This window comes from Phacochoerus africanus, chromosome 2, assembly GCF_016906955.1.
Source record: "Phacochoerus africanus isolate WHEZ1 chromosome 2, ROS_Pafr_v1, whole genome shotgun sequence".
In the NCBI taxonomy this organism is placed as follows: Eukaryota; Metazoa; Chordata; class Mammalia; order Artiodactyla; family Suidae; genus Phacochoerus; species Phacochoerus africanus.
Genome location: NC_062545.1, coordinates 207,133,202 through 207,159,689, shown reverse-complemented (window position 1 = coordinate 207,159,689; position 26,488 = coordinate 207,133,202). Strand labels below are relative to the sequence as shown.

Sequence of the window (26,488 nt, the reverse complement as noted above, 5' to 3'; positions counted from 1 at the left end):
AAGGAGAGACTTTAGGAACAAAAGTTCAAGGAGTGATTAGAAGTGTTTTCTCAAAATTTTTATGTACTTAGGATGTTCTCAGAAGTTAAATAAAAAATTTCCCACTTCCACTTCAATAAACAGAGTTGATGTTCATTTATCTTCAGGGCAGTGAAACCTGGCCCATGCCTGGCCCACTGTAGACAGTGAGTTAATGCTTCTGGGGCAAAGTGTGATTCATATCCCCACCTTATTTTTTTTAAATTATGTTTATTTTATGCTGAAATTATTCCTGGGCCATATGTTTTTGCTTCATCAGTTTCCTCTGGGACATCTTTTTCTTCTGTGCAGCCTCTTCTTTTGGAGAACAGTTTGCTCTTTTTCCACAGGGATGATGTCTGTGGCAGGGAGAGCTCGTGTAGGGGTTGAGCTCCATCAGTCCAGGGCCCATCTTGAGGGTTTTGTTCCCCTGGATGCTCCCAATACCAGAGACTTTACATTGAAACCCTTAAGTTTAGCTTTGCTCCCTGCATTTCTAAGCATGTGCAGCAAAAATTTACTCCTTTGGGGGTCGTGGATCCTATATCCAGCCCTACTCATTGGCCTGGGCACACCAACCAGTTCTAGCCTTGTCCTGATAGAATGGTGTGCTTGTATGACTGGGTCACTTTGCTGTACAGCAGAAATGGACAGAACATGGAAATCAACTATACTTTAATAACAAATTTGTTTTTAAAAATTCTAAAAAAGAATGGCATGCTCGTTTCTATAAAGTGACATCTTTCGGAGACTTGGTGGCTTTTCAGATGTGCATACCCTCCATGGCCTGGCCAGTTTCATGGTTGTTCTTAAAGTGAACCTGAAGATTTGAACTTCTTGATTTGCATGATTTGGCAGGGTTTTCTGAGGAAAATGAACCATTTTAATAGACAACCTCGGGCCACTTACAGGGAGAGGAAGCTATCTCCACCTCATTTACCAGAAGATAAAGGAGTGTATTTTGAAGCACATTTTTAGTAATTACCAGATTCCTCTTTGGATGAATAGACTTTTCAAGTCTTGTGGGAACACAGCTGAAGGCAAAGCCAGTGTTACTTCTGACAGCTCTGTGAGCCCCTTGCCATCCACCGCAGGACTGGTCCTTGCTCTGTTGTACCACCAGTGGGTTATATATATACTTAGACAAACCCCCTGTGTCTAAAGCTAATAATTTGCATCATTTAGAATATTTATCTTCTCATTTCAGAAAGTGGATGTCACCAGCAGGGCTGTCATGGAAATAATGACTAAGACAATTGAGTACCTTCAACCCAATCCAGGTAAGGGCTCATTTTGTATGTTTGGCATATCCCTCCAGATACCTTTGAGTTTCTCCTAGGTAGACATGCTAACTTTGGTGGATTTCTGCTTGCTCAGTCCCCTGTTTTGGAGGTTCAGTGACTTCTGGTGGAGCACTTTTGGGGAGGGACGACTTTTTAAGGCTCATGTTGAAGTATCTGGAAGCTTCTGTGGTGCTTTTTCTAACTGTGGTATATTTAACAAACAGAACTGTGTGGACAGTGTGGGTGGCACGTGATGTCAGGGTAGCTGCAGGCTGTTATTAACTGAAATTTGTTTGAAATGGGCTGTAAGAAAGTTGGAATAATTTTAAGATTAAAATATAATAATTCACCAAAGGTGTGAACAAGTAGGAGGTGGAACAGTTTTTGTGAAATACAGAGAGTTTATGTCTTTTCAGACTCACTGAAGTCTTTGGAGGGTTGTCCTTTGTTCTGATTTTTCTCCAAGCACATCACAAATCAGCATTTGTTCTTGCTACCCTGCCACATTCCTAAAAGAAGAGAGTTATAATAGAGATCATGGAGCTGTACCTTGAAAAGAGAACCAGGCAGAAGTGGGCTGATCTCTGTAGGCACAGAGTGAAACAGAGCAAAGAAAGCGATAATATAGACCGCCTCACCACCCTTTCTGTACTGTAGCAGTTCCTAACTGCAGAATATAGAAACTTGAAGTAAGGCTGGGTGTATGTAGGTGAAATGTGTAGCTGTTGGGAAAACCACCTACTCGTGAGACTAGCTTCTTAGAGAGTTTAAGCACTGTGTCAGCCCCATTGTGTTTGGATACTGAGCATAAGTGGGAGAGAGATAAGAAAGAGAAATGCAAGAAATATATGCAATAAGAGGAAGGGGACAAATACGAAAAGTAGTGAGCAGCTCTCTACCGCATCCTACTGGATGTAGCTTTCCCTCAGCTTTTGGTGATCTGGGACAGCATTGCTGCTGTTTTGAAGATAATTAACTGTGGAAATAACAGTCTCAGTCTTTTCCCTTTCTTAAACTATGTCAGAAATGGGATTATGTGAGGAAGGAAAATATTGAAGTAAATAATAAGCCATAGGAAGCAGGTATTTGACAGGGAACCAAATCATTGGCAGATTAGGCAAAGAATAGCAAATGTCAAGTCTCTATTATTTATCTGGAGCCTTCTTCGTGACCTCTATATTCCATAGAGATACAAGGGTCTCTTAGACTTCCACCTGTTCGTTACTGTTTAAACAGCTGTGATAGGTCAGTTCTGGAAGAGAACTGTTCGCCCTGTCTCACCACAAGAAGTCATTGTTTAGGGCAGGATGTTTTAGTCTTTATCTTTGTGTAGAACTTTAAAGCACTCTCTGATTTCCTGGGATATACACGTGAATTGTGCTAGTAACTCACTTGTAGGGCTAAGATAAATACAGGGAAGGGTAAGGAAAATATTAATCTCTAATGCGTTTTCAGTATGTTGCTATTTATATACACTCTTCTCTAAAAATAGTCATGTTTTTTTCTGATTATAAACATAAAACACAGTTGACCAATTCATAGAATAGAAAAGAGACTATAAATCTGTAAACACAAGTTCTTGGTGGAGACCCATCTTTGTTCCTCAGTATAATGGAATTGAGTTGTAGGTGGGTAGAGCGTGTTGAATAGGACGTTGACTAGGCAAAGAGAGCCATCTGAAGACAAAGGACAAGCTTAGAGTGATGCTGCCATAAGCCAAGGAATGCCAGGAGCCACCAGAGCTGGAAGAGGCAAGGAAGGATTCTCCCAGAGAGCCTCTGAAAGGAACCACCCCTGCTGACACCTTGATTTCGAGCTTCTTGAACTGAGAGAGTAAATTTCTGTTGTTTTAAGCCACACAGTTTTGGAAGTCTGTTACAACAGGTCTAGAAAACTAATACTGGGGCTGGGAAATTTCTTTGCAGGAAAAAACAAGGGCCAGAGAATTTCAGAAACATTTCCAAAGTTACACACCAAGGAAGGAATGAAGCCAGGACTGGAACCCAGGTCTGACTGCCTCCTAAGCCCAGGAACTTTTCCCTGCACAGTCCTGCCTCTGAGAAGAATGGCTTCTTCATTTAGGTGTAAAGGGCCCTTCACTTTCAGAGTAGACACAACAGAAATGCAGAAAGGAACAAATTGTGGAGCTGAGATTTATTTTTATTTTAACAAGGTCATGGGAGGAGGTAATTGGAGGAGATTTGAAATTTTAGAAATGATGCATTTTTAGCGGAATGCTGAATGTGCTTATTTGCTGTCAATATACTGGTTTTATGGCTATTTAAAAATTGAATGGACAGGAGTTCCCATCGTGGCTCAGTGGTTAACGAATCCAACTAGGAACCATGAGGTTGCGGGTTCAATCCCTGGCCTTGCTCAGTGGGTTAAGGATCTGGCGTTGCCGTGAGCTGTGGCTCTGGAGTAGGCCGGCAGCTGCAACTCCGATTAGACCCCTAGCCTGGGAGCCTCCATATGCTGCGGTTGTGGCCTTAGAAAAGGCAAAAAGACAACAAACAAAAAACCAAAATTTGAATGGACATCTACCACCAAGGAGGACAATTAAGGTCATCACCAAGCAATTGCAAGTTGGTTTGAGAAAAGCAATTATATATGGGCAAACCACACATATATACAAGTAAGTGTCATCCCAAAGGGTCTAGAATGAAATCAAATTTTGTATACTCATTCTACAGAGTTTGGACAATCTGTGTTTAATTGGTTTATAATAAATATGACTTATTTCCTCCATGAATGCCTTGCCCTGAGAGAAGATATTGGCTTGAGTTCCTGAAAGGTCCAGTGCACTTGTTCAGAACCAAGTGTCCTTAAAAAGGGGATGCAGAAATATAGCCAACATCCAGAGGCTCCTGGTCCTTGGCACAGAAGAGCAGAATATTTCCGTACTCATGCTTCTGATAAATACTTTGACCACTCAGCCTCTCAGTAACCCAGAAGCTGGCTCAACCAGTATGGTTGCTTCACTGGCTACTGGTCCTACATAAACAAGATCTGGCTGGGGTTAGAAGGGAAGCTAATGCATCATAACAAATTTATATGGATAGGCCAGTAGATCCACGGAAATAAACACCTAGAGGGTACTTTGAAAGTATTTTGTATTATATTAAAAATGCATGCTCTAGAATGTATTCTGGCTCTCAAACCTTGTGGTTATGGAGCATCTACATCTTGCATATTCTCGAAACTCAGTTCCTGTTGAAATGACCCAAGAGAGTTTGATTACTTCTCCTGTATCTATAGATAGGCTGTGTAAGGCCCCACATCTGCTGTTGTGCACCTCCAGATCTAATCATATCATCATCCTGCACAAAACCCTTCAATGGCTTTGCACTGCATTGAGGGTTACGTTTTAAAGTTTTAGCAAGACTGAAAGGGCCCACCTGCATGTCAGCCTGCCCATTCCCCTCCAGCTTACCAGGCAAAGAGTTCCCTCAGGTCCAGCATAGAGGTCGTTGAGGAACCTTCCTGAACCCCTGCCTACATTAGATTCCTCTGTCAGCGACCTGTCATAATCCCTGCTCCTTTTCTCTGGTGGCACATGCCACACTGACCATAATTGTGTGGTGCGTGTGCTTTTGTTTGCCATCTCCTGTTAGAACACCCACATCCCCAGCCTCCAGTTTCAGGTAGCCTGTGACAAGTGGATATTTGAACAAATGAATTATGAAGCACAGATGACAGTCAGTGGGTAATGTGTTTTAGAAAGGAGAGAAGGAAAAACTCTTCCTTTCACCTAAGCCATTAGTTCTACCCATGTAACCCATGTTTATTAAGTGCATTTGCTTTTGTGCAAAGACCTGTGTAATTCTAGGTGCACTTGGGGTAGATACAGAACCAAGATTGGACCCCTGCCCTATGGGTCTTCATAGTCTAACAGCACAAGGTAGGTACACTCAGGGGAGAGCTGCCCAGAGACCATCCCAGCTAATTCCTCTGGAAACTCCAGCTCCCTGATAAGGTAAGGAAGAATGAATGGGACCACAGGTCTACCCATGTGGCCTGTGAAGCAGGGCTTTGGAGAACATAGAACAGAGAGCTTAAAAAGCTTTCAGCTTGGACTGTGAAATTATTCTGACAGGAACAGCATACACCAGTACACATTTCCAACTTGTTTAGATAAGAAATAATTTGAAAGGGAAAAGCCCTGTGTACTTCTCCTGATTGTGAGCCTTTGTTCTCATAGTTTCTAAGAGCAAAGACAATCAGAGAAGACAGCAAAAAGTTTTCTTATATGAATATGCTGATGACTTGGGGGTCGAGGGGCATACTAAATCAGCAATGTCCAGTAGAAGTAAGATGCGAGCCACAAACGTAATTTTGTATTTTCTAGTAGCTGGATGTCGAAAGGTAAAAAGAAAGGTAAAATTGATTTTAATAAGATTTTATTTAATCCAGTATATTCAAAATTTTAGCCATTATTAAAAATCATTGAAAATTTTTATGTTTTTTTCCCCTTTCTTTCTTCCTTTCTTTTTTAGTGCCACACCCATGACATATGGAAGTACAGGCTAGGGATCCAATCAGAGCTGTAGCCACTGGCCTACACCACAGGCACAGTAATGCCAGATCTGAGCTGCATGGGCAACCTACATAAACCACAGCTCACGGCAATGCTGGATCCTTAACCTGCTAAGTGAGGCCAGGGATCGAACTCGCAACCTCATAGTTACTAGTCAAATTCCTTTCCACTGTACCACAACTGGAACTTCCTGTTTTTTTCTTATATTAAGTTTTGAAATTTGGTGTGTGTTTTATGCATACATACAGTACATACTGATGCAGACTAGCCACATTTCAAATGCTCAGTGGTAGCCCATGTGGCCAGTGATTCCCATAGTGAACAGCACCAGTCTAGATAGTTTGCCATTCAAGCTATTTCATACATTTTGATATGTGTTTGATGTTTAGCTTCTTGGTTTACGTATAGTGATAGTTGATTTTTTCAAAGGAGAAATGGACTCGATTTTAGATCAGGATTATCTTTAAGTTTTTTTTTTTTTAATTCATTTGTTCAACATTCTGCCAGTCTGTTCCATGGTACCACAATGGACATACTACCCTGAAATGAAACAGGAGGGATGGTGAGACTGGCTGTGTTTCCTTCCCAGCCTTAGCACAGTGGTGATGACACAGACTATTTTAGTTTGCACTGAGAAGTTATTCTGACCCAGATGTCATCATCTTGTACAAATTTCTAAAATGTGTAGACAGGAAAGCACTTTGAACATGAAAAGCGCTGTGCACCATTGAGGTTTGGTTCTTTAGAGAAATGCTCTTCCCTCAAATGCCTTACATGGTCTAGGGTTCTCCAGTATGCATGAGAGTGGGGAATTAAGGCAGGGTCATTAAATGTCTATGCAGAATCTCTTAATAATAAGTTCAAATCTCATTTGTAGAATGTTGTCTGTAGAAATAAAAGCTCTTATTAATTTGAAAATACCTCATTTATCCGTGGAAATCTATTACTTCAAAATTATTTTATTTCTTTGCTATGGGCTGCCCTCTTAATCATCTCCTTCCAAAGATGCATAAATAGAGTGATTATAAAATATTTGATGGTAATAGAGCTGAAGTATTGTTTGGCATTTGTGTCTTCAGATCCTGGCTCCAAAAAACCATGGATGTACCCCCTTTCGTGGAGGGCAGGACCTGAGTCGTGTTCATCTCCTCATCTTTCAGGGCTCGTAGCATTGTGCCTGATGCAGCATTTGCCCTCGACATGTCTACTGATTAACTGCACACAGAAGTATATTCACCCTTAAAGAGTAAGGGGCATGTACTGAGTCTGGTAGTCTAGACTTTGTAGCAAAGAGATTTTGCTTTTCTGAATCCTGATATGGAAAAAAGAGTGAAAATACATAAGGACAGATGACAGAAGATGACTTGGCGCTGGCTCTTCCTGGAATGTCCCCTGCCCCTCGTGTGACCCCTGCCTTCTTACGTCCTTCCTGCTTCAGCTCTGTCACCTCCTTGAAAAGGCATTCCCTGAACCCCATTGGTCCCCTCCACTGTCCTCAGGACACCTTCCCTCAGGTCCCCTCCACAAATCTTGTCAGTGGTTCCCCACTTAGAATAACATTGAAAGCCCTCATGGTGGGTTACAGGGTCCAATGATATGGCCTCATTCCCTACATTCCTATGGCTCTCCACCTCACTCCCTGTGCACCAGCATCTCCAGCCTTCCCACTGCTCCTCACATGCACAGCACCTTGTTCCTGGGGCTCTGCCAGGCCTTCTGCCCAAACCACTTGTCTCCAGGTCTTCCCAGAATCTTCACTCGAGTCTCTGCTTGAATGTTCCCTTATTTGTGTGGCTTTTTTAACCATCTTGTTTAAAACATCACCCTTCATCACCCTCTGAGCTGTTTCCCTGTTTTGCTTTTCTTCATGGCACTAGTTACTACTTAAACTTGTATTCTATCTTTACTTAGTGTGGCTTGTTGCTGCCACTAAAATGCGAGTGGCCTGTGTATAGCGTTGTTGTATATACATTACAGTCCAAGGGCCTGTTCTTATCTTTTATGGCACTGATCAAAATATTTACTTTTATAAGTTGTTTCTATTTGTTCACTATCCTGCCTGCCTTCATTCTTACTTTTCTTTCTCACGTTCTCCATGTAGCAGCCAGTTCATTCCATTACACCTGTCAGTCATGTCTGTCATTCCTCTGTTATTACCCTGCAGTAGCTCACATTGAACTAAGAAGCAGCTTCCTGGCTACAGAGCCTTGCATGATCTGGCTCTTGTTCTGCCTCTGAGCCTGTGTTGACATCTGTCCACTCTTGCTAACGTCTTGCTCATCCTCAGGCATGCTCAGCTTGTTCCTGCCTCAGGGCCTTTGCACAGGAAGTTTCCCTGCCTAGAACACTCTTCCCTTGGCTCCTGTTGGGGCTCTTCTTTCTTGTCACTCCAGCTCCCTATGCGGTCCTTCCCTGTCACTCTATCTGAAATAGCGTTTCACTACCACTCTCATATCCCCTTCTGTTATTCTATCACAATGTGAAATTATCTTCTATTTTAACTTTTTTTTTTTGGTCATCTCGCCATCACCCACATCTGGAATATAATCTGTACAAGAATAGGGACTTTGTCCTGTTTACTATCTCTAATAGACAAACCGTGCCCCCATTATTTATTGAATGAGTGCATCATAAACTCATCAAAGACAAGGAATATGTATGTTTTACATGTGTGTGAGTGTGTTTGTCTCTGTGTAGTTCCTAGCACAGTGGTGCTACTTAGGTGTTTAATTTACTTAAATGAATCAAATCATGCTAATAATATTTAAGCTCCATCTAGAGAAGTGGCTAAACTTTTCAGACAGAACTATGGTCTACAGTCCTGACAGGCCAGACTCAGAGCTGTTACTCTGTCTACATAATAGCTACTTGGTGTCATATACAGTTAATACATTTCACAGTTGCTTTGGAGAAAGGGTAGGCATGCATAATCTCATGCCTAAGATCATTGGGCTAAAGCTATTGACAAAACTTTCATATTTATATAGGTAATAGTTGTTTCTATTTTCAGATTAGAAAACTGAAGCTTCAAGAGAGATTAAATCATTTGCCCAGGAGTTCTCTTGTGGCACCGTGGGGTAAGGATCTAGTGTTTTCACTGCAGTGGCTCAGGTCCCAGGTGTAGCACCAGTTTGATCCCCAGCCTCAAACTTCCACATGCCACAGGTGCAGTCCAAAAAAAAAAAAAAAGTAATTTGCCCAAAGTCATGCAGCAAAAAACCAGAATTCGTATTCATATATGACCATCTCTTCAGTCCATTTAGTCTTTGTCATATGCTGCAAAGTATGAAGGTGTATTCAGTTTTTTTAAAAAAAATTATTGGAATATTGTTAATTTACAGTGTTTTGTCTCAGGTATAGAGCAAAATGATTCAGTAAAGCGATTCAGTTATACATATACAGAGTTCTTTTTCTCATTCTTTTCCCATATAGGTTATTCCAGAATATTGAGTAGAGTTCCCTGTGTGTACAGTAGGTCTTTGTTTGTTACCTGTTTTATATATAATAGTGTGTATATGTTAATCCCAAACTCTTCTCCCTCACCCCTACATTTCCCTTTGGCAATCATAAATTCGATTTTCTGACCTGTGAGTCTTTCCGTTTTATAAATAAGTTTATTTGCATCATTTTTTATTAGATTCCACATCTGAATGATATCATATGATATTCGTCCTTCTCTGTCTTACTTCATCTTAGTATGATCATCTCTGTGTGTCCATCCATGTTGCTGCAAATGGCATTAGTTCATTCTTGATGACTGAGTAAATACTCCATTGTATTTATATATCACATCTTTATCCAGTCCTTTGTTGATGGACAGTTAGGTTGCTTCTTTGTCTTGGCTGTTGTAAATAGTGCTTCAGTGAACACTGGGGTGCATGTATCTTTTTGAATTATGGATTTCTCCAGATATATACCCAAGAGTGGGATTGCTGGATCGTATGGCAGTTGTATTTTATTTAGTTTTTTAAGGAACCTCCTTACTGTTCTCTATAGGGTGTGGTTGTACTAATTTATATTCCCACCAACAATGTAGGAGGGTTCCCTTTTCTCCACACTCTCTCCAGCATTTATTTGTAGACTTTTTGATGATGGCCATTCTGACCAATATGAGGTCATTATAGGTTTGATTTGCAGTTTTCTGAACCTCATCATACTTATTGTATTGTATGTATTGTATCTAAACCTCATTGCATTTCTCTGGACCTCATTGATCAAACTCTATTGTCAGTTTGATTTGCATTTCTCTAATATTTGGTGATGTTGAGCACTTTTTCATGTGCTTTTTGACTGTCAAGACACATTCAGTCTTGGAGTTCCTGTGTGGCTCAGTGGGTTAAGTATCCAGTATTGTTACTGCAATGGCTTGGGTTGCTGTTGTGGCACAGGTTCGAGCCCTGGCCTGGGAACTTCTGTGTGCTGTGGGTGCAGCCAAAAACAAAAACAAACAAAAAAAAAAGAAAACCTACAAACATTCAGTCTTGGTATGTGTGTAGAATACACTCTAGAGTGACCCCTAATGATTCACACCCTGTATAATCCCTTCCCTTTGAGTGTACGTGGGATCTATGACTTGTTTCTAACCAATGGAACATGGCAAAGGTAATAAGACCCCCCCACTCACCACTCCTTTGATTAGGTTATGTTATATGGCAAACTCGATGGGCTGTTACTCCCATGACCATGTGATATTATATAATGCTTTCTTAGCAGTCTAAATGAGAGAAAGTCTCGTGTTGTCCTGCGAGAAGCAGACTTCCATGCTGTGACTGTCTTAGGAGAGAATTGAATGTCAGGGAGCCAGGGGTGGCCTCTGGGACCTGTGGGTGGCTACTAGCCAACAGTCAGTAAGAAGCCAGGACCGTCATTTATAACCACTGCAAAGAAGTGAAATTTTGTCAGTAATGCAGTGGAGTTGGGAGGCAGACTCTCCCTCACTTAAGATTCCTGATAACAAGGCAGCCTGGCTGACACCTTGAATTGAATGTAACCTTGTGAGAACCTGAGCAGAAGACTAAGTTGAAGTTGTGCCTGTACTTCTAACCTGTAGAGACTGTGTGATAATAAATGCGTGGTTTGAAGCTACCAAGTTTGTGGAACTTTGTTATACAGCAAAGAAAGTTAAGAGCCCAGCCGGAGTTTCTATTTCAAGAATATCACTGTCTCCCGGGGCCATCAGGCCATTTGCCCTTATTGCTTTGGGCTCCTTTACACAGAAGCAGGAGGTAGGTTGGGAAAACCTGTCATGTCTTTTCAGCTTGGGAGGAAGTCTTTTGAATCCTTCAGGAAGTGCTAGTATAGGTCCACTCTATACCTAGATTGAAGATCTCTTTGGAACATGAGACAGTGAAAAGCACTTGGCAGAATTCCTGACACTTTGTAAGGGCTCAGGAAATGTCACTCACCTTCCTTTCCCAGTAGCCTGCAACCCTATCTGAGGGTATCTCAGGTGCTTACCCAGGAATTCCTCCACAGGTAAGGCCTCCACTGCAAGACCCTTCCCAGAATTATATCATAGTTCTTTCTGCTCCAAAAACCTGATGAGGTAAGAGTTCCCATCTTGGCACAGCAGTTAACGAATCCGACTAGGAACCATGAGGTTGCGGGTTCGATCCCTGGCTTCGCTCAGTGGGCTAAGGACCCAGTGTTGCCATGAACTGTAGTGTAGGCAACAGATGTGGCTCGGATCCCATGTTGCTGTGGCTGTGGTGTAGGCTGGCAGAAACAGCTCCTATTGGGCCCCTAGCCTGGGAACCTCCATATGCTGCGGATGTGGCCCTAAAAAGCAAAACAAAAAAAACCCCAAAAACCTGACAAGGTAGAGGCTCATGATGTTAGTACACAGAGGACTGTGTACTTTTCAAATGGCAGGAAGCATTCTCTGCTCTGCAATATAATTACCTGCTTTCCCAGGGCTCACCGTGAGACCTGTGTTGGCACCTTATGACACTCTGTGCGGGGGTGGGAGATGCTCACTCTCCAATCTCACGGGCTCTTAGGGCTGCTGACTGTGTACCATAGCTCAGTGTCTTAAAATACCTCCCTTTGCTTCCCACTCAACAGGGGCATAAGAGAGCTCTGCTGCCTTGGAGAAAAGGGTTCTATAAATACCATTATTTGGGTTGAGAGTAGCTTGACACCATGCTCGAACTACATATTTGTGTAAGTCAGCAGGCATATCTTTCCTCAGTACCTTCTAATTTTTAACTTCAGAAGGAACTGCCTAGGTTTGAGGATATTCGCTTAAGTCCTAATTGCCATGTAAATCTTTCGCACCCTTTAATTATCGTTGGTGTACAAGGCGAGGGAACACATTCTCACAGTGCAGGGAACATTTGAAGAGTCATGTCGGATTTGTGGACCTTCTGAGATTTCATCTGAAAAGATAAGGCCATTATATATAATCATCATAGATTGCCAACATGAAATACATTCCAAAATGTTATTTATTACATACCTTTTGTTGCAAGTATTAAGCCCCAAATCTAACTTAGTGTGCTTTGGGGATTTATCGTCATATTGCAATTGTAATCTCTGTACAAGACTTTATAAATTTAGTTAATGTAATTCAGACTTCATTTTTTGTTCCAACTAAAAATGTCATTGGCCTTGGAAGATAATGAAGAGGTAAATAGATTTTTAGCTCTCAGTGGCCATTTCAATGAAATGGCCTTCAACTACAGCTTTTTCCAGCCAAAAGGGAAAGGAAAGAAAAGAACATTGATTTAGTGCCTGCTTTGATTACATGTATCACCTCATTTCACTATCACAATTCTGTCACTAAGTATTAGTATCTCTTATTTATAGCCGTGCAAAGTAAGGTTATGGTAAACCTTCTCTTCTCAGCAGAGCTGCAGTTTGAACCCTGTCCTTTAATTCCCTGTCCTTTGTTTCCATGATAGCATATGCCCTTGCTTTAATTTATAGGAAATGATAATAGATTATATCATTAGGGAATGCAATTCTAATTTTTTACCTTCAAAAAGAGGCTAAATATCACATCTGAATATCACTTTGGCCCTCTCCATTTTAACAATGCTTGTTCACAATATTTGTTGTATTTAGAAATTAATTATCCCTAATGAAATTTAATAGCTTTCTGCAAGAATCGAAAGTAAATTACCTTCTTGTTCTCCTTCAAATTATCTATCTGATCTTTCAAAAGTTCTTGTTTTTCTAAAGACCCGTACACAGAAACTAGTTCATTAAGGAAATAGTCTAAGACCTATTGGTTTTAGTCTCAGTGATGGTTTTGCAAAGGATGAGTTTCTTTAGTTTTGAAAACTTACATTAAGGTTTTGTCTGTACTAGAATAGATATCATCTACTCATTTGCAAGCAACCTAGTTCACTTATCCTGGTGAATTCTAGTGCATGTATGAGAGATTTTTAGATTTGAAAGGCATTCAGAAATCAGATAAGCCAGCCTTCTTAGGTACAAAGTGAGGCAGCAGAGGTGCAGAGGGTTGGGCAGCTCACCCAAGGTCACACAGATGGAGAGACCTCCAGTCTCCTAATTCATGGCACAGCCTGAAGCCTGCTTTCCGAGTGTGTCACACCTCCTTGCCTCTGCATTTTCAAATACCTAACGAGTGTAAATATAGCTCGAGTTCTATATTTCGCTGCTGACATGTCTTAATGTGACCTGTTTTAACGAAGAAGTCATAAGGCAGCCAGAGCCAGAGTGGTGTTCTGGGAGGAAGTCGGGCTTTTGAGCCCCAACTAGGGTTCAAATTTTGCTCAGCTTCTGTTGCTGCATGTCCTTGGGCAATCCCATCATTTCTTCCTGTTTCATTGACCTTATCTCTGAGATAGAGAAATCAGAGCTGTCTCTCATGTTTTAGGGAAGATGAAAGATATGATATAGGTGAATTACACATAGTAGAGACTTCTGAAATGAGAGTTATGGGATGAAGTGTCATCCTGACCTTCAGTTATTCAGAGATATTTCAGGGCTCTTACTCAGTTTTCAGTCCAAATGGCAGCATTTATCAAGACCAGTACAAATCATGTAGTATTTGTGTATTAAAGCTCTTTGTTCTTTGGGCAACTAAATTTGTTTTCTGTAAGATAGGTAGAGATGACAAAGGAATTAAATCTCTGAAAGCAGTGGAAGGCTTCTGGAAAATTTATTTCATGTCTTTGGTCTTCTCTGATGGATGTTATGTCCATGAGGTTTCACCACTCAGTCAGAACCCAGAGATGTGACTTGGAAGCAGTCACAGCTTCTGCCTGAGTATATCAGTTTCCTTCCTTGACATAAGCCTAGGGCAGGGGTGGCTTTTCTTCTTCGCTGTGTGACAGATAGATACCCTGTCAGTATGTTTTCTTATTTGGAATTTTCCAGTTGAAGAGGAAGGAAGCCACACATGAGAGTATAATTCAGCAGTTTAAAGCAGGTTGTACTATTTTTTTTTTTTTAATTTGCAAATGGTCTCTCCTCAAACACTCCCATCATGATCATTCAGGGTGGGGCAGACTCAGCACCCTGCCTTTTCTGCAGGGAACACTGATTTTCACCACCCTTTCCCTTTACCCCCCAGCCTGTGCTCAGATGTGTGCTGGGCCTCTCATTCCAGCTCCCTGTTCCACAGCAACATCTGGTTTCCAGAGTGCAGAAATCCCCTTTGCTACAAACCTTGATGTTGAATTCTGGTTAATCAAACTTAAAAACAAAAACAAACAAAAAAAACGACATCAAGACTGTGTTTATTTCCTTAGGAAAAAAAAGAGCACTCCATCTTCTACTCTTACTGTCTTTGGAACCAACCCCCCCCCCCTTAGAAAACATCACTTTTGCCTGGTCCTGAGAAGCTTGGGACCCACTTGTCTTGACATTTCCTGAAACCTTTGCAGAAAAGCAGTCCCAAGGGCTGTCCTACAAATGTCTTTCCAGATATCAGCACCCACTCATATGAGAGGGTTGCGTCATGTTTGAGATGTAAAAGGAAAAAATACTATTTTTTTCTCTACACCCTGCCCACAGAACGATTCTGATACTAGATGTGTCACGTTTTCCCCCACATCGACCAGTGCTCTGACTTGGTCTGGGTGTCATACAGATCCATTCAGTTCTGACACTAGCTATACATCAGATAATTTAAGGGCTCAGTCCCACAAGACTGTTGCCCCAGTTTCAGATGCCACCCCAAATCTTAGCCTCTGGTGCTTTGGACCCCTATCTTAAGTGTGCTAATTTGCTAGAACATTTCACAGAACTCAGAAAAACACTTACTTAATGCTTACTGGTTTATTATAAAGGATACAACTCAAGAACAGCCAAATGGAAGAGATGCATAGGGCAAGCAAGGCATGGGGGAGGGGCCTCCCTAAGTGTGAGAGAATTAATTTCTGTTGTTGGCATCACCTAGCTCATGATAATTTTATTACAACAGCCCTTGGAAACTAATACAGACATAATAAAATACTTATTTCCAATTGCTCCAAGTTCCCTGCAACACTCACTTTGGGGGTCTTCATAGGCTCAGCCAAACAGTTTGTCCCACACAGCTCAATAAGGCTTCCCTGGGCATAGCATTCACCTAGGAGAATATCAAGGTAGGAAGCAGAGCAGGCCAGTAGGGCAATGTTACGCATTTTTTTCAGTAGGAGTTAACTCAAGAGTTTATACAGCATATAGATATAAATTATATATCCATATCTGTATATGGATACACATGTGTAAATGTACATATAATTTTTTTTAATGGCTACATCTGCAGCATGTGAAAGCTCCCAGGCCAGGGATCAAATTGGAGCAGCAGCTGAGGGTTGCTCCACAGCCAGAGCAATACCAGATCCTAGCCTCATCTATGACCTGTGCCACAGCTTGCAGCAACACTCGATCCTTAACCCACTGGGCAAGGCCAGGGATCAAACCCGCATCCTCACAAAGACAATGTCAGGTCCTTAATCCCATGAGCCACAACAGAAACTCCTAGAGGTTATTTTCTGGCTCCTCAAGAGACAGCTCAGGTTTCAGAGAATAACACACCAGGTTGTGGGGGAGAAGGGGTTTAGAAGTTCCATGTCCCAAGTAGGAATCAGTATCACTAATATTACTTGTAAGGACCCAGGTGCCAATAAGGGATCTGCCCTTTTATGGGATTCACTGCACTTAGGAAAGCCCCTTCCCAGCAGGTGTTGGCTATTCATTCATAATCCTCTCAGCTCAGATATTATGTATCAACCAGGAGGCATTTTTATCATAAGCAGTGTTACCTGTTGATATTCCACCTTTATCAAGTTTCTAGGGGAAACAGAGCTAGAAAGTTAACCCATAGTCATATACATGCATAGAGAAGGATTTAAACATTTTATTTATAGTCATTTGTCCAGAAAAGTAAACCTAGACTAGGCTTTTATTTCTATTAGGTCAGTACTATAGCTTCTTTAGGTTTAATCCACAGACATGGGTGGTGGGAGAGGGAGGAGGTAGGTGGGAATGTAGAATTCTCTGAATGTCCTCTTGTGCCCTCCTTCCCTCTTACCAACTCTGTTCCTTTAACCTAAATGAGTGTGTCCTGTCCTTACTCTTAGTTATACTAGAGGCACCATTCAATATTGATATCCAGTCCTACCAACTCTGAGAGCCTTCTTTTTGTCTATGATAATCTGGGGATAGTGTATTTGTTTATTTAATATATTCTTGGTTAACCTACTTTCCATACAACAAAGAATTTATCATGTTTCTTATACCTCCATTTCATTCAGTATTTCTTTGCATGCCAAGAACAGTGCCAGGTATTTTACGAAGAGCATCTCTGATTCTTGCAGTAACTCAGCAAGGCAGCTTTGATTTCCTCCATTCTGTAAAAGAGGAAACTTTTTTTTCAATTATCTGTCATATTTATTCTAATGCTGTATTCTAAGCCCTAGGCGCACATCGGTAAATGAAGCAGACCAAGACCCTGCCCTCATGAAGCCTACAGTCTAGTGGGAAGAGGTTGATAGAGAATAAATATGCATTGTCAATGAAGTGGTGGTCAGTGCAATGAAGAAAAATCGAGAGTAAGGGAGACAGAGAGTGAGCAGGTCTAGGATGGTAGTGTGTTTGGTGTGCTCAGGAACCAGCAAAGAGCACAGATAGATGGAGGAGGTCGTGGGAACTGGAGCACAATGGACCTTGTCACCATCCTGAATGACAAGCACATAGGACCTTGTTCCCTATTGCAAGGGGCATGGATACATTAAAGGGTTTTGAAAAGTGTGACATGAAAAGGACATTGGAAGGACTCATAGAGAACTGATTAGAGGGGGAAAGAGTGAAAGAAGGAGCCCAGTGGAAACCTGCTGTAATAATCCAGACTAGAGATGATGGGAGCTTGGACTGGGGAGAGAAGTAGTCTGATTTGGGGATATGTTTTAAAAACAGAGCTGACAGAATTTCCTGACAGAGTGGATGTGGGGTACAGCACAAAGAGAGGCGTCAGGGTTGCCTGTCAGGTTTTTGGCCTGAGCAAATAGAAGAATGAGTGAAGCCTTATCCTTTAATACTGGGACTCTTGTAGGAGGAGCAGGAATGGGATGATGGTGGGAAATAAGAAATTTAGCTTGAACATGTTAGTTTGAGATGCCTGAACATCCTAGTGGAGTCCAGGAGGTACCACAATGCATGAGTCTGTAACACAGTGGAATGGTCTGAGGGAGAGATAAATTTGAGACTCTTCCTTTTACTGACTCAAGATTTAAATGATTCTCCAGAACCAATAAGAGGTGGGACTCCACGGAGTTCCCACCATGGCTCAGTGGTTAGGAACCCAACTAGCATTCATGAGGACATGGGTTCGATCACTGGCCTCACTCATTGGGTTAAGGATCTGCCGTTGCTGTAGGCTGTGGTGTAGGTTGCAAATGCAGCTCGGATCCCACATTGCTGTGGCTCTGGTGTAAGCCAGCGTGTACAGCTCTGATTGGACCCCCTGGCCTGGGAACCTCTGTGTGCCGCAGATGTGGCCCTAAAAGACAAAAGAACAAAAAATAAGAATAAAGAGGTGGAACAGCAGTGTCCACTCTTGCTTGTCCATACCTCCAGAGTACCCTCAGCGATATGTTCTGCAGTCTAACCCTCTGGATTTTCTAAATCAGATCTGTATCTTAAAAAAGTTCTCTAAGTAATTCTGATATACACCAGGTGGACAGTCACTGGTAAAGGCCTTTATACAAGGATTTAAAAAAAAATTTTTTTTCTTTATGGAGACTTGGGGAGGGGGCGGTTCACTTGCCACTTTTAGTCCCACAGGAAATTTGATGGAGTGGGAAACGGAATGGATTTGGGGGTCGCTCAGACCTGAACTGAAGTTCTGTCTTTGCCTCGTAGTAATTTGTGAGAACATCTCCATGAGCCTCCACATCCTCACCTTGTGGATGCAACTCGACCCTCTCTCCACAAGGATTCAGTGAGACACATGGAGTTGTTGTGAAGATGAAGTTTAAATTGTTATGATGGTAACACTTATTAAAGCTAATTCCCACCTACCAAACACAAAACCAGAAGAAAACGAAACCTTGTACAATTTTGTTTTATTTTGATTGTGGGGGGAGACTTTCTTCTCTGTCTTCCTTTTATCTAATGGCCTAGCCTTTAAGAGTCCAGATATTTCCTTCTGTTATGGCTGAGTAATATTCCATTTTGTAAATATAAGTATACCCTCCAAAATTTGCATGATCTCACTTATATGTAGAATCTAAAGAAATCAGACTCATAGGGAGCTCCTGTCATGGCGCAGTGGTTAACAAATCTGACTAGGAACCATGAGGTTGTGGGTTCAACCCTTGCCCTTGCTCAGTGGGTTAAGGATCTGGCATTGCCGTGAGCTGTGGCGTAGGTCGAAGACGAGGCTTGGATCCCGCGTTGCTGTGGCTCTGGTGTAGGCCAGTGGCTACAGCTCTGGTTAGACCCCTAGCCTGGGAACCTCCATATGCCGCAGGAGTGGCTCAAGAAAAGGCAAAAAAAGACGGAAAAAAAAAGAAAAAAAATAAAGATATCAAACTCATAGAGACAGATTGGATTGGTGGTTGCCACAGGTGGGGGTTGGGTGCCTGAAATGGGTGTAGGTGGTCACAGGGTATCTGACAAGCTTCCAAGTGTAAGATAAATAATTTCTGATGATGTAATGTACAGCTGGGTGGTTACAGTTAATAATACTCTATTATATAAATTCTGTACTTCAGTACTGTATTGAAAGTTGCTAAAAGTAGATCTTCGAAGTTCTCATCAGAAGAAAAAAATTGTAACTATGAGGTGATGCATGTAGTAACTAAACTTACTGTAGTGATCATTCACAATATATACATAGTCAAATCATTATGCTGTACACCTTAAAATTGTTCAATGTTATAGGCCAGTTGTATCTCAGAAAAGCTTAGGAAAGAAAAAGAAATGAGTCCAGATATATATATATATATATATATGTGTGTGTATATATATATATGTGTGTATATATATATGTGTGTATATATATATATTTTTTTTTTGCTTTTTAGGGCTGAACCCATGGCATGCAGGGGTTCCCAGGCTAGGGGTCAAATTGGAGCTGTAGCTGCTGGCCTATGCCACAGCCACAGCAACGCAGGATCTGAGGTGTGTCTGTAACCTACATCACAGCTCACAGCAACACTGGATCCTTACCCCACTGAGCAAGGCCAGGGATCGAACCTGCGTCCTCATGGATGCTAGTCAGATTCATTAACCACTGAGCCATGATGGGAACTCCAAGTCCAGGTATTAAGAGATGAGCTTCCCTCTTTGGGGCTCAAGACCTATGGGTTTAGTGTGTTTAGGACTTGGTATTTGCTGAAATGGAAATACCTCTGTACTTCTTCTCCCAAATCTCTTCCTCCTGGGTTCTTTATGACAGATTTTTATCATAACCTACTCAGATATTCAGTCTAGAGATTGGAATGCAGTGGTTTTCAACCTTGGTGCACATGAGAATCACCTAAGGAACTTTAAAAACTGCCCAACCGCAGGCCAGACCAGTTACTCAGAAATCTAGGAGTGGGACACAGCTGTCAGGTTTTATTTTCCTGAGCTTTGTATTGATCTCTAATATATGAAGATGACAGTGCTCTAATCATAAGTGTATAACAATAAATTATTACAAATGGATATTCTCATGTAAAGATTCAAGAAATGCACATTTCTGGCCTCTCAGAAGCCCCCTTCCAGACATAAGCTGTCCTGGCTTTAATGCCGTATAGTTCTGTCTATTTTAGACTTTTATTTAAATAGAATCATAGATCATGTTCTCTTTAGGTTTGGCTCCTTTTGCTCAACTTTATATTAGTTATTATTGTGTGCAGGTGCAGTTCTCATTGCTGTATAGTATTCCATTGTGAGGATACAGCATCATTTATTTTCTCACTGATGCATGTTGGGTGTTTCTATTTTATGGCTATTTTGAATAGCCTGTTTTTGTATATGTCTCTTATGCACAGACACTTCTAAAATGGATTTATGCCTAGAAGTGGAATTGCTGGGATGCGAGTATGAAGTCTTTTCAGATTTTGTAGATAGATATTGCCAAACTGTTTTATAAAATGTTCTACCAATTCTTACTCCCACCAGGATTATTTGAAAGGTCAGGCTGTTCCACATCCTCTGAACACTTGATATTTTCTGTCCCTCCCCCACTTTAACCATTTGTGGGTGTGTTCCAATGTGGTTTTATTTGCATTGCCAACATAATGAAGTCGTGCCTCTTTCAGATGCTCATTAGATATTTGGATATCTTCTTTTCTGAACTGTCTGTTTGAGTCTCTTGCCTATTAAAAAATGGGTTATCTTTTTCTTAGTGGTTTATAGGAGTTTTTCTTAATATTCTGAATACAAGACCCATTTGGGGTATATGTTTTGTGAATATCTTAACTCACTTCATTGGTTGCCTTTTAACTCTAATGATTGCTTTTGAAAGAAATAAGTACTTAATTTCAACATAGTCCAATGTGAAAATACTTTTCTTTATAAAAGTGCTTTTTGTGCCCTATTTTAAGAAATCTCGGCATACTCTGCAGGTCATGAATGTGTTCTCCTATTTCATTTTTTAAATGTTGTGCTGTTTTCTTCAGTAGTTCTACAATTCTCTTGGAATCAATTTTAGGTATAGTGTGAGATGGAGCCAAGAGTCAGTGTTTTTTCCTGTGGAATCTCATTGACCCAGTACCACCTATGAAGGAATCAATAGTTTTAAAACCTCCCCAGGTGATTTGAATAGACACCTAGCCTTTGCCAGAATACCACCCTAGATACCCCTCTTCTTTTTCCTAACATTTAATCAGTCACCTGGTCCTGTTAGTGCCACACACTACAGGCCTCTCAAATTCATCTCTTCTTTTCCCCTCTATTTCCTTAGGGAGGAGCAGTGTTTCTCACAATTGGTCTCCCTGTCGCCAGGGGCTTCCCATTTGGAGAAGACCCCTTCTCACTTCTCGTTTTCCATGCATTGATGATAGGAATCTTTTTTCCTAAATCTAACTCTGAGTTAATTTGAATTAAAGCCCTTATGAAGGTCTGGATCTTAAATAACTCTCTGTCAGAAACCTTTGATGGGGAGTTCCTGTCGTGGATCAGTGGAAACAAATCTGACGAGGATCCGTAAGGATGCAGGTTCAATCCCTGGCCTTGCTCAGTGGGTTAAGGATCTGGTGTTGCCGTGAGCTGTGGTGTAGGTTGCAGACGTGGCTTGGATCTGGTGTGGCTGTGGCTGAGGCATAGGCCTGCAGCTACAGCTCCAATTCGACTCCTAGCCTGGGAACTTCCATATGCTGCAAATGTGGCCCTAAAAAAACAAAAAAAAAAAGGAAAGAAAAAGAAAAAAGAAAAGAAACCTTTGATGGAGACTAATTGTCTACAAAGTAAAATCTAAAGTCCTTTCTAAAAATTAAAAAAAAATTAAAGTATAGTTGATTTACAATGTTGTGTCAGTTTCTGCTGTCAAGTGACTCAGTCACGTATTTTTCTCATATCATCTCCCATCATGTTCTATACCAAGAAATTGGACATAGTTCCCTGTGCTATATACATTGCCCACCCACTCTAAATGTAATAATTTCCATCTACTAACCCTAAACTCCCAGTCCACCCCACTCCTTCCCTGTCCCCCTTGGCAAGGACAAGTCTGTTCTCCATGTCTGTGAGTGTGCATTTCCGGGCCCTTTGCAACCTGGTTCCAACTCTGCGGCCTCTTCACCTAGTTCTCTGTTTCCTGGCACCTAAGCCACAGCCACTTTGAGGATTCTAAATGCCTCAGGCATTTTAACATGCCCTTGCTAGATGCCTAGATGCCTCGAATGGCCATTCTCATCTTTCTGCCTTTGCAGCTCACTCTTCAAGAAACCCAGCTCAAGTGTCATCTCTTTCATGAGCCTTCCTGGCCTTAACTCTTCTAGGCAGAATTCATTCTCTGATAAGAACATATTACAGCCCTACTCACAATATGACATGTGTCTGCTTGGGATCCCAGGGAGTGGAGCTCTCTCTGACTCTCCAACTGGACTAAGCTCATTGAGGACAGAGGCTGGGCCTTGCTTCTCTCACATTCTTCCTGACACAGTCCCTCTCAGGCAGTCTGGGCCTAATAAATACTTGTTTTGTTCATTTAACCACTGGGGGGGGGAAAAAAAAAAAACTTTAGAAAGCTGACTTTTGTTAATACCAGTTCACTCAGGGAGTGTTAAGTTCAGATTTTGCTGTATTGGGGGATAAATAATTGTTTACAGTGTCACCTATGTATTGATTTGATCTTTTTTATCCCCTTAGTTAGAGTTAATAATTTAACATAGGAGCCCTCTTTTGTGGGAGAAATGAGAACCTATATCTTGATTCTGGAAGATTGTGTGATCATTCTTATAATTTCCCCACAAAGCAGTTTTTCATGGTGTCATTGAGAGATGACTTGCTTCCAAAGCTCCAGCATTAATAAGAGTGAATGCAAAGTGGGGTCTCACCCTCCTGCATTTGAAAGAATGGAGTCCGGAGAAAGGAAAAGGCCCAGAAGCCTCAGAAATCTTAAAATCGAATGTATGAGAGGGAAACACCCGCCAGATTGTCATCAGCATGACCTGTCCTCCCAAATCTTCTTGTCAGACCGCAGAGCTAGTGTGTAATTAGATCTTATCAGCGACCTCTCACGCAGAGAGAGAAGATTGTTGTTGTGCTTTGGAGCAGGGAAGTCTTTTCTAAGAAAGTGATGTACACAGAAAATCATATAGAAATTAGAACTTTTAAATGAAATCATTACACCTGCAGTTAGTAAGTACCTGCTATATGCTTGGCCCTGAGCCAGAATTCAGTAGGCGGTAGTTTCTCAACTTGTAGCAGGAAACAGACACGCAGAAAATGGACAAATAAAGTTATCATTAGATAGAATCAGTGTATGTGCAGGGCATGGTAAAGACAGGCAGTGAGGGAAGTGGTCACGTACACATGGAGGCAGTAGAGGTAAAGGGTCATTGGGAAATATTCTAAAAAAAGTGTGTCTGGTGTTGTGTTGGGCAGGTAGTTGGCAGGGAGTCGGGGGAGGTCTTTCCAAGAAAAGGGGCAGTTCTAGCAACTTCAGGAAACTGCTGGAAGTTTGCTGTGGCTCAAGGCCGGGGAATGCCTCCTTTGAGACGTCTTTTTCCTAAGAAAAATCGCCTTAAGTAGGAGAACTTGGAAGAGTTTTTAGGAGGTATCCAAATGTTTCCTTTTTCTCAACTGTTTATTAATGAAAAACCCAAGACTTAGATAAGTTATACAGAAATACACAGGAAACGTGCTGGCATGTCTGAACCTCATAGAAACAGCCAACATTTATTGAAAGTTTATCATGTGCCACCATTGTGACATATATTATATCTTCTATTCCTCACATTATCCTAACTCAGGGAGGGAGAGGTACCATTTTACAGATGAGAAAACTGAGGCCCAAATCACCCAGCAAGACAAAGAGGTAGGATTTGAACTCAAGCAATCTGACTCCAAGTCTCCCATCTTGATCCCACCATGTTGAACTGGCTGTCCTTTCTGGTGTCGTTTGCATAATAAGCAGCTACGTCCCACCTACAGTTATTTTCTTTTATGTCTACCCTGAAAGCAGACTAGCAGAATTGAAATATTTATAGCCACTTTTATTGGCTTACTCTCAGGGCCCTATCAAGGAAGAGCATACATTTTTGTCAGTTTAGATGTTAGACCATCAGCCACTGTATCAGTCATTGTGGGTACTAAGGACTAAGACATTTATTAAAGGAATTTGAGCTTTCACAGTTGTAGGAAGATCTGGGTAAATAAAGGCCAATAAAGGAGAGTAAAGGATTAGAGAAAGTTCACTGACCAGCTTTGACCCAGATAAACAAACTTAGATAAGAATCTGGAAGGTAGGCAGGTCTAGCAGGTGGAGCCACACTGCCAAGGGCAGCTGGCAGGGAAGACTATGGCAGACTGTTGGCTCTTCAGGGTTACTATACCTCTGTGAATTTGCAGCAAAAGCTCTGAGCCTGGGGTCACTCTTGGTCAGCAGAATTAGCATTCGAGAAGAAGAGCCAGCAGCAAGTATGAAATCAAGGACAAACTGGAACTGGTTTTCACCTCAGCCTTAAGAGTGTATGGCTGCTGCTTCACTGTTGCCTCCCAAATCTTGTACAGCCTCACTTTGGACCAATTCTAGCATGGAAGCATGCAAGGAAGGGATTGTGGGAAATGTAGTTTAACAGTGGAACACACCAGCACACACTGCTGGAAAGAGAACACGGAGGGGCAGAAAGGTGTGCTTTCTTCTGTTTCCAGTGCCTGTGGGGTGTGTCTGTGCTAGTTTACTCTTTTGGCAGTTATCACCGAGTTAACAACTTTCAGAATGAAATGATTTTCAGGGATACAGAGCTATCAAGATTTGGAGTCTGGATTTTTATTCATGGTTGTATGACCCAGACCTAATTTGTATATATATGTAAGTATGTATGTATGTATATGTGTTTGTTTTCTCTGTGCTATTTTATTTTTAATTTTTAAAGTTTTATTGAAGTATAGTTGATTTATAGTGTTGTGATAATTCTGCTGAACAAAAAAAGTGATTCAGTTATACATGTACACACATCCATTCTCTTTCTGATTCTGTTCCCACATAGATTATCACAAAATATTGGGTAGAGTTCTCTGTGCTACAGAGCAGGTCATTGACCAGTCATTGACCTCAGTGTGCATATGCCAGTCCCAACCCCCAGTCTCTCCCCCCGACACACCCATCTGTCCTCTTTGGTAACTGTAAGTCTATTTCAATGTATTATGCTGTTTTCCATGACAGACAGGACCTAATAGTTTGTCTTCCTGTTTGTTCATTTGGATTAAGAAATAAAAATGTTCAAAAACTAAGATTTAGCAGAAGTACTGGGTTCTCACCATTCCCAGCTAGTTACCACACTAGTGACTTAAGAGAGATTGAGCAGTGACTCATGTGGACAGCACTTTCAGGTCTGAGGAAAATAACTCCATCTGGCAGCAGGAGGAGAGCATCTGCTTTACTCTCAGCAGAGCCCTGACATCTCTTGGGCTGTGCCCAGAATTAGAGAGCTCAGCAAGGGATGTTACAGATTATGCTTTAGAGTTGGGAGCCAATTTGGACTGAGCTTTGTCCATCCCTGTTTCTCTTCCCTAAAAGATAGTTTAGATTTTTGAGGCCAAGAAAGAAACTGCCCCCCGCCTCCTATTTTCAGCAGGGGTTAAAACAGTGGAAGCCCTTCTGGGAAGTAATTCATTCACCTTTTTCTGGTTATCCTACTTTCATTTCTGATTCAGTTCACCTAGTACATTTTCTTCCAGAAATGATCTAGACGTGGACTCATCAAGACCTTGCTTTTGTTGGTTTTTTTCCTGATGGCATTTCACCTGTTAATCCTTACTAATTTTTCCCACCCCAGACAATTGTCTTGACAACACGAAACATATTTTTCTGCAAGACATGTGGGTAAAAAGACCCTCAGAGTTGGAGTAATGCGTGGTTCAGCCACTAAATTAGGTCTCCTGATGGAAAAAGAAGTGGGAAACCTGTTAAATTTAGTGTTTTTTTTCATAATGGAAGTAATATATGTTCATATTACATAAATAGTTTTTTAAGCTTTCTACCAAAAACATCAGTCCCCCTGGAATTGCATCCCTTTCCCCCATTTCTTTTTCCCAGAAACAACACTTTCCAAACCTGTTTGGCTGTTTACTTATGATCTTGAAACAACATGCTTATGTTTCTTCTTCTGTTTGATTTTCCAGCTCTAGGTTTTCAGTTTGATTTCCAGTTTAGAAGATGAGAATTGTTTGCTCTTTTCTTATTTTCCCATTCTTTCGCATTTGTTCCTTTTCTCATTTTACCAGTATGTTTATAGCATAATTTTTGTTAGGTCTGTGTTTAGTGTTTACATCCCATGCCCTTGTAAACCTGTACAAACCTGAGACATGCAGAAAAATATTATTCTATTTCCTTTCTTGTATTTTTTCAAAAATTTTTCCTGGTTTTAATTTTCATTTTCTTAGCTTTTTTGGTACCTTGCACTAATTCTTCCCAAACCCTCTGCCACAAATATGAATTTCCGATCAACATATAGAGATGTGCCAGATGTCAGCCAACTTTGAGCTACATAACTGATGCTGCATTCTAGATTGATTGCTATCTGAGTTTGGGATT

The 26,488-nt window shown here is 41.3% G+C and overlaps 1 protein-coding gene across 1 annotated transcript in view; it reads left to right on the top strand.

Annotated features, from left to right (window-relative positions):
* Positions 1–26,488, top strand: part of SH3GL2 (SH3 domain containing GRB2 like 2, endophilin A1) — a 202,852-nt gene that overhangs the window by 159,717 nt on the left and 16,647 nt on the right. The window contains exon 3 of the mRNA XM_047767603.1: positions 1,226–1,298. Coding sequence (XP_047623559.1) covers positions 1,226–1,298 — 73 coding nt within the window. The remainder of the gene's footprint in view (positions 1–1,225; positions 1,299–26,488) is intronic.